The sequence below is a fragment of the Populus nigra genome, chromosome 14 (genome assembly GCF_951802175.1).
Source record: "Populus nigra chromosome 14, ddPopNigr1.1, whole genome shotgun sequence".
Classification (NCBI taxonomy): Eukaryota; Viridiplantae; Streptophyta; class Magnoliopsida; order Malpighiales; family Salicaceae; genus Populus; species Populus nigra.
Window position 1 is genome coordinate 13,847,940 of NC_084865.1, and position 12,492 is coordinate 13,860,431.

The 12,492-nt window shown below is 33.9% G+C and overlaps 2 protein-coding genes across 2 annotated transcripts; both read left to right on the top strand.

The window, feature by feature from the left end:
• Positions 1-681: 681 nt before the first annotated feature.
• On the top strand, positions 682-2,881 carry LOC133672280 (agamous-like MADS-box protein TM6). The gene is made up of 7 exons (XM_062092655.1): positions 682-1,076; positions 1,211-1,277; positions 1,367-1,428; positions 1,536-1,635; positions 2,196-2,237; positions 2,319-2,363; positions 2,465-2,881. Exons 1-7 carry the CDS (start codon positions 889-891, stop codon positions 2,642-2,644), a joined length of 684 nt encoding a protein of 227 aa, XP_061948639.1. The 5' UTR covers positions 682-888; the 3' UTR covers positions 2,645-2,881.
• A 4,225-nt stretch (positions 2,882-7,106) lies between these two features.
• On the top strand, positions 7,107-11,362 carry LOC133672266 (uncharacterized). Its single transcript, XM_062092638.1, has 7 exons — positions 7,107-7,371; positions 7,492-9,162; positions 9,262-9,316; positions 9,610-9,758; positions 9,874-9,960; positions 10,572-10,700; positions 10,881-11,362. Exons 1-7 carry the CDS (start codon positions 7,261-7,263, stop codon positions 11,049-11,051), a joined length of 2,373 nt encoding a protein of 790 aa, XP_061948622.1. The 5' UTR covers positions 7,107-7,260; the 3' UTR covers positions 11,052-11,362.
• Positions 11,363-12,492: the final 1,130 nt, after the last annotated feature.

Genomic DNA, 12,492 nt, shown 5'->3' on the forward strand with positions numbered 1-12,492 from the left:
ATTGTAGGATTATATATTGGTGAACTTAAGTGACCGCCATGAAAGAGACTATCCTGGCTTCCTCTTACAATGGAACTGTCTAAATTCAAATACTTTGAAAAAGATTTAATCCTGTAACCTTCTTTCGTTTTTCTATGCCTTCAATCCATCTATTTATTGTTTTTATGATTTTTCTTAGATACAAAAGAGCATATTTTAAAGAAGAAAAAATTAAGCTAAGCACCTCAAGCTTTGATCCTTTTTTTTTCATTTCGCAGCCAATTTTTTAGATATTAAAATTTTCATAATGGATCAAAGAATAATTCAAAATTGCATCCAAATAACAACATTAGTAATGGAAGGACTTATGGTATGAATGGATCAATAATATAAAGGCTGAATTAACAACATTTTTTTTATTTAAATCCTATTTATTTTTGCGTTTTAAAAATATTTTTATTTTAAATTAATATTTTTAAATAATTTAAATACATTGATATTAAAAATAATTTTTTTAAAAAATTTTATTTTAATATATATATTTTTTAAAATATTTTTAAAAACAATCAAATCATCACATGACACCGTCATGGAACAGGTATGAGAAAAGGTCGAATCAGTAAATTGCTTGCATGTCATGTCAAGGTGTATGAACCTCCCAATACTTCTCACGCTACCCTTCAAAAATCCAATCTCAGAAGCCACAGACATTCTAAGTTACGCAACAATCAACTTTCCATCACCCTTTCCTTATTTAGAAACTCCACTTAATCACATTTCACCCATTTTCATCTTCTTCTCTTTCCCTTCAAGAAGCCTGGGTACTGTGCAAGAAACCCTTATCCCCCCCCCCCTCAATATTTACTTTTGTTTAGTGCTACAGCTTTCACAAAGAAGTAAGGAAAAAATATGGGTCGTGGAAAGATTGAAATCAAGAAGATCGAAAACCCCACAAACAGGCAAGTCACCTACTCGAAGAGAAGAAATGGTATTTTCAAGAAAGCCCAAGAACTCACTGTTCTTTGTGATGCTAAGGTCTCTCTTATCATGTTCTCCAACACTAACAAACTCAATGAGTACATTAGCCCCTCCACATCGTACGTATACTCGTATCATGTTTCTGTCTATGTATTTCTTCCGTGCTGTCTTTTCTTTCTTTCTTTTCTCGTCTTTTATGTTGCAGTTTTATGAAACCTTGGTAATGAACTGTAGTTTTTATTGTTATGACCAGGACAAAGAAGATCTACGATCAATATCAGAACGCTTTAGGCATAGATCTGTGGGGCACTCAATACGAGGTTAACCTTTCTTTCTGTCTTTCTTCTAATGTTTGATCTATAGAACGAATATGAGATTCTTCAAAGGATTTTGTTTGTGAGGTTTGCAGAAAATGCAAGAGCACTTGAGGAAGCTGAATGATATCAATCATAAGCTGAGACAAGAAATCAGGTAACTTTCAAAAGAAATAACCTTCGCATATATGCATGTGGTTATGGTTTTTATGGGAATATCTGTAAATTTGTGGAGCTACTAATTAATGTATTTGTTTTTAACAGGCAGAGGAGAGGAGAGGGCCTGAATGATCTGAGCATTGATCATCTGCGCGGTCTTGAGCAACATATGACTGAAGCCTTGAATGGTGTGCGTGGCAGGAAGGTCAGATGTTTTCAAGTGAACATCTTTATATAATTATCAAGTTCTAATTCCTAAAATTTGAGCTTACTAGTAATTTGAGTTCGGTCCGGGTGTATCAAGCAGGTTAATCTAGATCACCCTAGTTTTTTTTTCTTACCAAATCAAAGTCATTTTGAGGAATTTTTAATAAAAAAATTGAATTTTGAATCAACTGATACAAATTTATCAATCTACAACTCGAATCTTACATTTAATCAAACTCTCAAATTAGACTTATAAATATGATATTAACCGGCCGGGCGGTGTTTTATGTACATTAATATTATGTTTTAGTTGAACTCTTTTATCATTTTTTTTTTTCAAATTTGAGTTATTTTAATCCTTATCAATTTTTATCATTTTGGGATTCTTGGAAACCCTGGTTAGAAAGAAAATACACACCCTTTAACTTGTGCTTCTTTACCTTTGCATTATGGATTTTCATGAACTGGATTTTGGGTTACCCTTACACTCATCTATAGAAGGAATATGCCTTGTAACACTTTATACTTACAATTTCAACATTCTTTGATTATTTACAGTACCATGTGATCAAAACACAAAACGAAACCTACAGGAAGAAGGTTAGTGATAAAACGAACTTTTTACCTATTCAATTTCATGCATGTAGCTTTTGGAACAAATTCTCTGGCGATTAATTGCAGGTGAAGAATTTAGAGGAGAGACATGGAAACCTCTTGATGGAATATGTAAGAATCTAAACTTTCATGTGCTTGTTTTCGCTAATTTCCCAACTTGGAAAAACACATGGATTAAACCTGAGATTTTCTTTTGTGCTTTGGGATTTAAGGAAGCAAAACTAGAGGATCGACAGTATGGTTTAGTGGACAATGAAGCTGCTGTTGCACTTGCAAATGGGGCTTCCAACCTCTATGCATTCCGCCTGCATCACGGGCACAACCACCACCACCACCTCCCTAATCTTCACCTTGGAGATGGATTTGGAGCCCATGAACTTCGCCTTCCTTGAGTGGTGCTTGAGGTCGACCTTCCAGCTTCAGACATCTTATCTAAATGCGTGTGCTAACTAGAGATGCTATCTAATATTATTTAATAATTAATTAAGGGCCTGGAAGTAAAAATACTTTCATAGATTGTAATTTACCTCAGGGTAATGTGTATGGCAGCTTATTAGATTGTGATTTGAGCAAGGAATGTCATTCCTTAAGGATTAGTTAAATATTAAAGCTTTTTTTCACAAATATAATTCCACTTGGAGTAGCACTCTGCAATATCCCTTATGATCTGCAGGCGTAATAATTATATGATTGAAATGTGCTGGATCAACCGTCATATGTATGTACGTATGTGTGTATGTATATACTAGGGAGTCAACAACACAGGGTGTGTAAGCACCAAATGCATTATCCACTGTTTTTGCCCAAACCCCATTTGGCACAGGTCGACAATACCACACCAATGCCTCCGAACCCTTCTTTCCCCGCCGCCCTACACAAACCAAATCTGCTGAATTCTTACCTTACTTGATTAAACAGAGAGAAGAAAAACATAACAAAATGAGCACTAGCATCAAAACACAAAGCTAAAATGAATATATTCGCTAGTGATCATATGCCGCGGGTTCATAATTTTTTGTGTGTGTAAAGATACCGTAAATGCATTTCAAAGAAACAGAAAAAAACAAATGGCTTGAGTTTGTAGACACAATTTTAAGTATTGAAATTAAACAAGTATATGTATGTAAATATTTAATTTTTATTAAATATGTGATTGATTATAATTCTTATTTAAAATATTCTTCCAAAAGAATAAATAATGCTATGATTCTTTCATTAAATTTAATATGTGATGACTTGATTTATTTGTGAGATCAAGTTAAGATTTGTACTTTGCAAGAACATGAATTTGACTGTATATTGCAAAACAAGATTTGATGCTTTGAAGAGTATTTTTTATTTGTCTTCAAAGTATTGTTCAAGAACTTTTATGGGGCGTTTAGACTTGATTCAATAAAATTTTATTCTTTGTAGACTTTAAGCGTAGATGGCGGAAGCTTGAGAATTTTTTAGAAAGCTTCCATGCTTGAAAAGTTTGTCTTGAAAAAGATATTTTGTTGAAAAACTCTTATGAGATATCTAGGCTTGACCCAACAGACTTTTATTTTTTATAACTTCAAGCGCAGATGAATAAGGCTTGAGAGCTTCATTACTTGAAGAACTTGTCTTGAAATTTTTTTTTGTTAATTTATCGAAGAATTCTTTTTTTTCTTTTATTTAGGGTGAGACCCTCTATTTATAGAAATTTGTAGGGACTTTCAAGTCCCTTTTCAATTCCACATGACAATATTTTAATGATTAATTTTTTATTGATGGGATTTTGCATTTATGATAATATATCTTAAATATCTCATCTCATGTGTTAATCTTTTATTAACTAAAAAATATATAAAGACTCATTTATTTTCCATGTCATTTATTCTTATTTCATTTTATCATTTTATGTAAAAAATAAAATAAAAATGACACGTGAAAAATTTTGATTAGTAGAATATTTTTGTTTCTATAGAGTTATAGTACATATCAGGTTTAATAAGTTCATTTTAATCAGATAATAAAAAAATTGGCAATTATAGTAAGTGTACAAAATGGAAAAAGAAAAATACCATGTTAACTTGGAAAAAAAAGATTTGAAAGTATGTAATTGGATAAAAAAAATTGACAAAATCCTTGCTTGAGTCAACTCAAGTCAGTGTGATAGACATGTAACCTAGGTAATAAAATGTAAGTCAACCCGAGTTAACCCGCAAAACTCGTGGCCTATGTTATGAAAATGGGATAACCTGATAATGTTTTTAAGAAAATCACAAAACCGTGATTAAAAAAAGAAATTAAAAAAAACTATTGTCAAAAGATGAAAAACAACATTTAGAAAAAAAACGGACATCAATCTACATCAACATTTCAAAACTGTGACTTGGGTCATTAGACTATATGTACAGTACATGAAAAAACAATAAAAATCAATTCCCAAAAAATCAAAATAGAATGATGAATTACCATTATTATTATGATTGTTATCACCACCACCACCATTATTATTATTATTATAAACTATCACTATCACTAATTTTTTTATTAGCATTAGCAATATTATTAGTATTCGTCTTCTTCTTTTTCTTCTTATTATTAAATTAACGTGGGTGTTCGGGCTAGCTTGCGCACACCTTGACTAATCCCACGAGGCCTGAAGTTAACGAGCATGTAAGTCTTCAGTGACTCTGAGGCTTGTGGTACTCAAACTAGTGACCTCTGGGGAGCAAACATAGGGCCTGACCAGTTGAGCTACACCCTTCAGGGTTTCTTCTTATTCTTATTATTATTAGTGGCGGCGGCGGATCTAAAATAAAAAAATAGCAATTAAAAAAATAAAGGTGAAAATCAAAATGAAAAATAAATAATACAAATAATAAAAGCAACATTTAGGCACCACACACACACATTTCTATGAAATAGAAAAAAAGAAAAGAAAATGACTCGGGTTATAGTCTAAACCAGGTTTAATATATTTGTTTCAATTTAATGAGATGATGAAAAAATTTTGCAACAATAGTAAATGGACAAACTTTTTTTTTTAAAAAAAATTAACACAATAAATTGAGAAAAAAAAAACCTTTGGAAGTATGTGATTGCATAAAAATAGAGGAAAAAAAACTCAGATCGAGTCAAACTGAGACTGCGTGATAAATAAATAACTTGGATAATAAGGGGTGAGCCAACTCGGGTTAACTTGCAAAACCTATGGTCGAGGTTATGAGATCATGATAACTTTACATATAACTTCTCTAACCCTTGCCCCAAGTCATTAGACTTGAAGCTCCATACATGAAAAAAACAAGAAATCCAATCCCTAGCAAATCAATTGTCAAGGATAAAAAAAAACAATTACATGAAAGGATCTAAAATAAAAAATAGCAATTAAAAGAATGAGGGTGAAAACTATAATAAAAAATAAAGTAGAGGGTAAGAATAAATTTTTGATTGGAGGGTTAAATTAAAAAGAAAAAATCAATAAAATAATAATAAATCAAAAGAATAACAATCAAATTTTAAAAAAATCATAAACCTGGAGGATAAAATTAAAAACTATCAAAACTTTGACAAAAGGTCAAGGAAAAAAATTAGAAATGAAAAATATTATATATGACAAATTGGAACTAGAGTATTAAATTGAAAATGAATAAAATTTTAACAAAAGACCCAAAATCAAAAAATCAAAAGAAAAATAACTAAATCTTAAAAACAAAAAACAATAAGGACCGATCTATATTTTTCACGGTAGAAAAGAGAAAAAAAAAAAAAAATTGGCCAACAAGAAATCAGTCAACCCTCGTCGACACATGCCTTCATAGGAGGAAAAAAACACGACGAAGAATCAAACAAAATGGCAAAAGGGCACTTTCCACCACCTAGAGGCATCATGTGCCAGCAACTCTTTAAGAAATGTAAATGGATAGTAATACGAACACCCGACAATTACAAAAAAAAAACCTTGGTAAAAAGATTTAAATACCCTAACCTTATGTTATGTTTTTTTTTTAATTCTAGTGGTATATTTGTTAATTTATTGTATATAGATAAATGAAAAAAAATCTCTATACCCCTTCCTGATAGTCTTAACTTTTTTTTTAAGGTAATTAAACTATTTTATTGTAGAAAAATATAAAAAAAATACAACTACTCCCCTGAATAATTATTTATTGATAATCACATAAAAGACTAAAATATAATTAGCTCAAATACAAGTTTTTTTTAATGTGAAATACATAAATTTCATCACAGTGGAAAGTAAAAGGCATCAGTGACCATAATTATTTTTAGATTCGAGGAAAACTTCATCTCTCAAAAAGTATATTTTATAGATTTAGGTGAGTAAGTAAAATTTCGGCTGTTTCAGATTCTTACAAGAAATGCATACCCTGACTCGAACTCAAGACCTGTTGTGTAGATCTCAAATTATTTGTCATCATGCTACGTTCGTTGTGGCTATAGTGTTCTTACCTTATATATATATATATATATATATATAAGATTATATTACATGAGTAACCCATTGATTAAATCATTGATCCCCTAGTTTGAATGATTTAATTTAAAATCTAAATCAATTTGATGTTTGATTCACCGATTCACTGGTTGATAAGACCAGTACACGTTGTTGTTAAACCAAGCCCCTTCACTTTTCCATCAAAATCCAATCGGATAAAATTTACTTTTCCTTTTTTGCACCTCAATATCCTTTTTACTATCAAGTTTGAAACACTGACAAGATGAAAATTTGCCGTAAACTCACTAGGCAAAAAGGTAATCTTCACCTAAACAGTAAAAAAAAACCCCTTACCCGAGAGATCCAGTTCTCACAGACGCCGTTTAAACTAACCCCTCAGCCGTAACGTAATATCCTAACGGATATTCACAAAAACGTTACCCGCGTTTTTCAATTCCACTCTCTCACTCTCACTCTCACTCCTCCCAAATCCCCAATCCAATTCCCAATTCCATAAAAAAATCAAATCCCCAGAATTCAAATCCCAAATTCCCTCCCTCCAAATCTCTTGTATTATCATATATGGCAGCACTTTCTGCTACTGCTACTGCCACTCCTATTCTTACTACAAACACTTCAATTCCTCCTTCGTGGATCCCCGAAGACGACCTCTTGTTAAAAAACGCTATCGAGGTAATTTCATTTCTCTCATTCTGGCTTTCTTCATTTTCTATCCCTCAATTCTACACCAAACCCTAGCTTTCGAAAAATTTATTTTAATTCTCTGTGCTGTTGGTGTTCTATTGATTAAAGGCAGGTGCATCGTTGGAAGCCCTAGCGAAAGGAGCTGTGAGATTTTCGAGGAAATTTAGTGTGCGTGAATTGAGGGATCGGTGGCATTCTTTGCTGTATGATAATGAGGTATCCACCGAAGCATCTAGTAGAATGGTAGAGTTGGAACTTTCTAATTTTTCTTACTCAAAAGTAAGTAGTAGTAGTAATGGCAACAGTAAATTTGGTTTTGTTGTGAAAGAAAGTGATCCTGTTAAGAGAAAATTCGAATGTGTTAGGCAGTTGTATTATGCAATGAGGAAGAAAATGCGGAAGCGTGGTGGTGGTTTTGGTTTTCTGGGTTCGCTGGATGGCGGTGGTTGTGAAGGGAATGGCGGGTTTGGAGAGGATGATCGAGTGCATTTTGGATTTTCTGGGGAGGATGAAGGTGGGGTGGGGGATGTGCGTTTCGAGTGGGAAAATGTGAGAAAGGATGTGCAGGATATTGGAGATGGGTTGGTTGAGTTACGAGATTCTGAGAGAGGTGAGGAAGCTGGGCCATGTGGTGTGCCGGAAAGAGATGTTTTGATTCAGGCGGAGTCGTCTCTGGTGCCAAGGGTGCCGTTGTGGAAAACGATGGAAGATGTTTCTGCGCCTGAAATGCCAGTTAGTGCGAGTGTTGAAGGTAAAGGTAATAGTGGAGAGGGAATGTTGGTAGACAATGATGTTGTCGATGGGAATAAAGTAAGTTTGGCAGGAGTGGATGTCAACCATTCTGGAGTAACTTTCCAAGAGGAACCTACTGTTGATGCACTTGATAGGTCAACTGCAATTTCAGAATCTGATTTTCCAGATATTTCAGACTCGCTCTTGAACTTTCCTAATGAGGATGCACCGCTTTTTATGGATGTTGATGGGAAAGATGCGATAGATAAATCTTGTTACGATAGTGTTACTACACTTTTGGTGAGTTCTCCTATTGATGTTCAGGGTGACGTGCCTAATGTTAAAGCTCCAGAGATATTAGCATCAGATACAAGCCTTGGAATTCCTGATAGTGCATGCCCTGCAGAGTTAGAGGTTATTCCAGAGGAGTCGTATTCTGTTGGTGGCAATCAGGATAGTAATTTTGTGTTAGAAATGAGTGCGCCATCATCTACATCAGCATCAAATATTTTGTCTGCTGAAGAAAATGATGGAGAGATGGAGTGCGTTCTAAACATGGAAGACTTTGAGATCCCATGCAATGATGATGTATTCCTAGCTAAAACATTTTCTTCTCCCAAAATAGAGCAAACTTTTAAGAAGACTCCCTACCTGCCTTCCTCGAGTGTTAATCAAAAGGATTGCAAACAAGAGCTATTCTTGCTGAAGAAAGAGGAAAATCCTGCTCAATGTCTTACTTCTCCACGGATGGTTGGGCAGGCTATGTTGCCAGTATCCAGTCCAAGACACCAACATGTTCTTTATGGAGCCAAATGTGAGTCTCCTGCTTTGATGTCTAGATCAGTTATCACAACCCATGCAGACCCAATTCAGTGCAGAGAAGCCCCGGGAACTCCTACTCCTTCTACAGTTGGACTACTAAAGCCAGCGACATTACATGAAAATTTAAGTTTCCCTGTAAAAGCTGTTTCAGTACCCTCAACATCAAATCAGGAAGAAACTGGTAGTGATGATGATGTTCCCTGCTTTTCAGACATTGAAGCCATGGTAAATTAGTTAGATTTTGTTAATTGGTGACCCTCTCAGAATCTCTGCTTAAATACATTTCCTAGATTGTTCTCTTATATCTTTTTTTGTTTCCTTCAGATACTTGAAATGGATCTATGCCCGGATGATTCGGATTCATTTATTAATCATGAAGGTAGGGCATTGATGTTTTGCTTGTTGTGTTACTTGATTGTGCTAACACATCCGACTTAAGAGTCACACACTTAGCTATATATATGTGCACACTAGCCTCAAAATAACTTTTTAATTGCTGGTGGTAGTTGGCAAAAGTGGTGATCACTAATTAATTGAATTTGGTGACTAACGTCAATTAACTAATAAAGGAGAAAGACATTTGATTCTTTAGACAGATAATTGAAATAACTCTGCTATTTAATTGATTTTTCATGTAACTTGAGCTAATTTCTGTTAAATTGAACTTTCTAGTCTCAAGGTATCAGAATGAAGATGCTACGAGGACAATTATAAGGTTGGAACAGTGTGCTCGATCTTCAATGCAAAGAGCCCTTGCATCTCAAGGAGCACTTGCTATCTTGTATGGGCGCCATTTGAAGCATTATATAAAGGACACCAAGGCATGTTAAGTTGATGCTTGACCTTTTATTTTTCAAGATAACATATCGGGGACTGATCATTTATCTACTTGTAGGATTGCTCTCTTGTTCTTATGAACCTCCTGTTTATGCGTAGGTTATGCTCGGCAGAGCAACAGATGATATGGATGTTGATATTGACTTGAAAAGAGAAGGGCCTGCCAACAAAATATCAAGACGGCAGGTGAGATTTCTCTAAATTTCCTTTGATTCAATTTTTTTTTCTAGATTTTGCATTTACAGCTGGTTGCCAGAGCTTGAGTTTATGTTGTTCCTTTTCACTTGACAAACCTCTCTTTAATTTATGGATACAGACTTTTAGGAGTCTTAAATTTTTTATTTAGGTATCATGGTCTGTGACTGCTTGCATAAATGAGCATCAGTATCCTTATAAAACTCAAGGGAACATGAAACTGAAGAGGACATAAAGAAGAGGAGCAAAAACAGTAGCAATAAAGGAATAAAAAAAATTTATTAGGGAAAATTTCTCTGCAGAATTGAATGTGTATCTCACCATCTTGAGGTTGGCCTAGGGACCCTGATCATTGTTTCTCTTACCTGAGGAGCTAGTTTACAATCCAAAGATGAGAAGTATTTGCACTCTATTCAGATGTTTTTAATCTATCTTTCTGTTCAGCAATGCCAGACATTTTATAAAACTTGAAGTAGATTGTTTCTCTTAATTAAATATTTGCTGCTTATATTAGTCCTCGTCAGACCCTCATTTTAGCTTCTTAAGATCCTATGCTGCTCTGAGTTGCATGAAAGCATGACTGGTTGTCTCTCATTTGCTAGGCACTCATAACGATGGAAGGAGATGGTTCTTTCTTTTTAAAAAATCTTGGTAGGAGTCTGATATTTTTGAACGGCAAAGAACTCATGACTGGACAGAGTATGGGTCTGAGGTCAAGTAGTTTGATTGAGGTATGCGGCTTCTGCAGTCTTCATAGTTTCCAAGTTTAAATCTATTTAGAGTAGTTTTACTGTCATTTATTTGCTCCACTGTATTTTCGCTGCTCTTCCATACTGAACTATCGTATTTCTTGCCTTGGTTTGTTATTACTTGCAAGAGGATTAATACAATTGAAATTGTTGAATCTGCAGATCAGGGAAATGGCATTTGTGTTTGAAGTGAATAACAAATCTGTGAGGCAGCATCTCGCGAATGCCACCAAGAACCACAAAGAAAACAATTTCAAATTTGAATGGTCAGAACAAGGGAATAACCACCGAGAAACTGATATCAAGTTTGAATGGTCTGAAGGGGTTCCGTGACTAGAGAAATGTCATCAGCAGGTTCGTTTCTCCTTTTTAAGCTTCCTAGGGCAGGGAAAAAAGTTTAATAGTAGTGTACCCAAATTTCTTTCTAGCATTTGTACCATGTATAGACAATGTTATGCGGTACAAATAATTTATAGATAATCCATGTTATGTATATGAATAATAGTGGATCCCAAAGGTGAGAAATTAGAATAGCTGAATAGAAGTCATAGCTGGCAAGAACTGTTTTTTCTATCGTTCCCTTTTGGATGAAGAAGGTGCCAATTCAATGCTGAATTGCTGACGCCAATGTTTCCTTGCTGTTACTTTTTTAGTCTGTGTATGTGTGCATTGTAAGTCTTCCATCTATCATAATGATTTATGGCGCTCAACTACAGAATCATGAATTGGGGGGGGGGGGGGGGGGGGGGGTTTCTTCTCACCGATGATGAGGAATTTTGATTGCATTGAGGAAACATGGATAAGGTGATGATAAAGAGGTCTCCATCGTGATAGACATGGTTTTGGTAGCTGTTATAAAAGTTTTTTATTTTTTTTTAATTAACATGGGTGTTAGAATTAGTTTGTATGTATTTTAATTAATTTTACAGATTTTAAAATTAATTATCATCTAAGTTTTTTGATTGTAAGATTTACAAGATTTAAATTTATAATTTTTAAAAAATAAATTTAAAATTTAACCAGTTAAATTGCATCAATATATTATAAAAAAAATTATCTCTCCGGTCTCCGGTGATAAGGAATTTTGATTACATTGAGGACACATGGATAAGCACGGAGGTGAGGTGATAATAACGAGGTTTCGAAAACTCCATTCACTCGAAGTTGTACTTTTTACCCCAGTTAGTGGACCAGGACCAGTCAGATGGAATTTGACTTTCACAGGATTAAAAAAAAAAAACTGAAGGGGATGGTGAATCCATTGTTTCCCTGCTATCATTGCACGGATTGTACCATGGATGATAGTAAACTCATTATCTTGCTCTTTGAAAAAAGATAGTGTAGGCTAATGGTCGGGGATAAGATTGTCTCTGTAATTTGATCGTTCTGACATTTAAAAATTGATTAGGGACAAGATGGAAATTTCACTTTTTTTCACAATGAATTATATTTGCGCCCTTAAAAAAACAAGAAAGTGTTAGACTGTGATTGAAGGGTTATTTTTGTTCGATTGTGTACGGTAAAGTAACTTTATTATTCTTGGAATTAAAAAAAAATTGAACTAACAATGGAGGTTTCTTTTATCTTTTAATTTTTACAGCCACAATAAAAAGGCCTTCTTACCCTTAAAGTTTATATTCTTAAGCCTAGGATCCAAGGGTAATTTAGTCATTGATCAACTTTTTGTTGTTGGTGGTGGTGCTATTGTGTTAAATAAGGGGTCATTTTATTTTTTAAAAAATAAAAAAAATAATAATAAAAAAATCTGTTGATG

Excerpts from the sequence above, each read along its gene's own strand:
- LOC133672266 (XM_062092638.1), top strand. The coding sequence starts at position 7,261 with ATGGCAGCACTTTCTGCTACTGCTACTGCCACTCCTATTCTTACTACA. Across the intron at positions 9,163-9,261 it reads TTTCAGACATTGAAGCCATG|ATACTTGAAATGGATCTATG; the intron begins GTAAATTAGTTA and ends TGTTTCCTTCAG. Across the intron at positions 10,701-10,880 it reads GGTCAAGTAGTTTGATTGAG|ATCAGGGAAATGGCATTTGT; the intron begins GTATGCGGCTTC and ends TTGAATCTGCAG.
- LOC133672280 (XM_062092655.1), top strand. The coding sequence starts at position 889 with ATGGGTCGTGGAAAGATTGAAATCAAGAAGATCGAAAACCCCACAAAC. Across the intron at positions 1,077-1,210 it reads TACATTAGCCCCTCCACATC|GACAAAGAAGATCTACGATC; the intron begins GTACGTATACTC and ends TGTTATGACCAG. Across the intron at positions 1,278-1,366 it reads TGTGGGGCACTCAATACGAG|AAAATGCAAGAGCACTTGAG; the intron begins GTTAACCTTTCT and ends TGAGGTTTGCAG.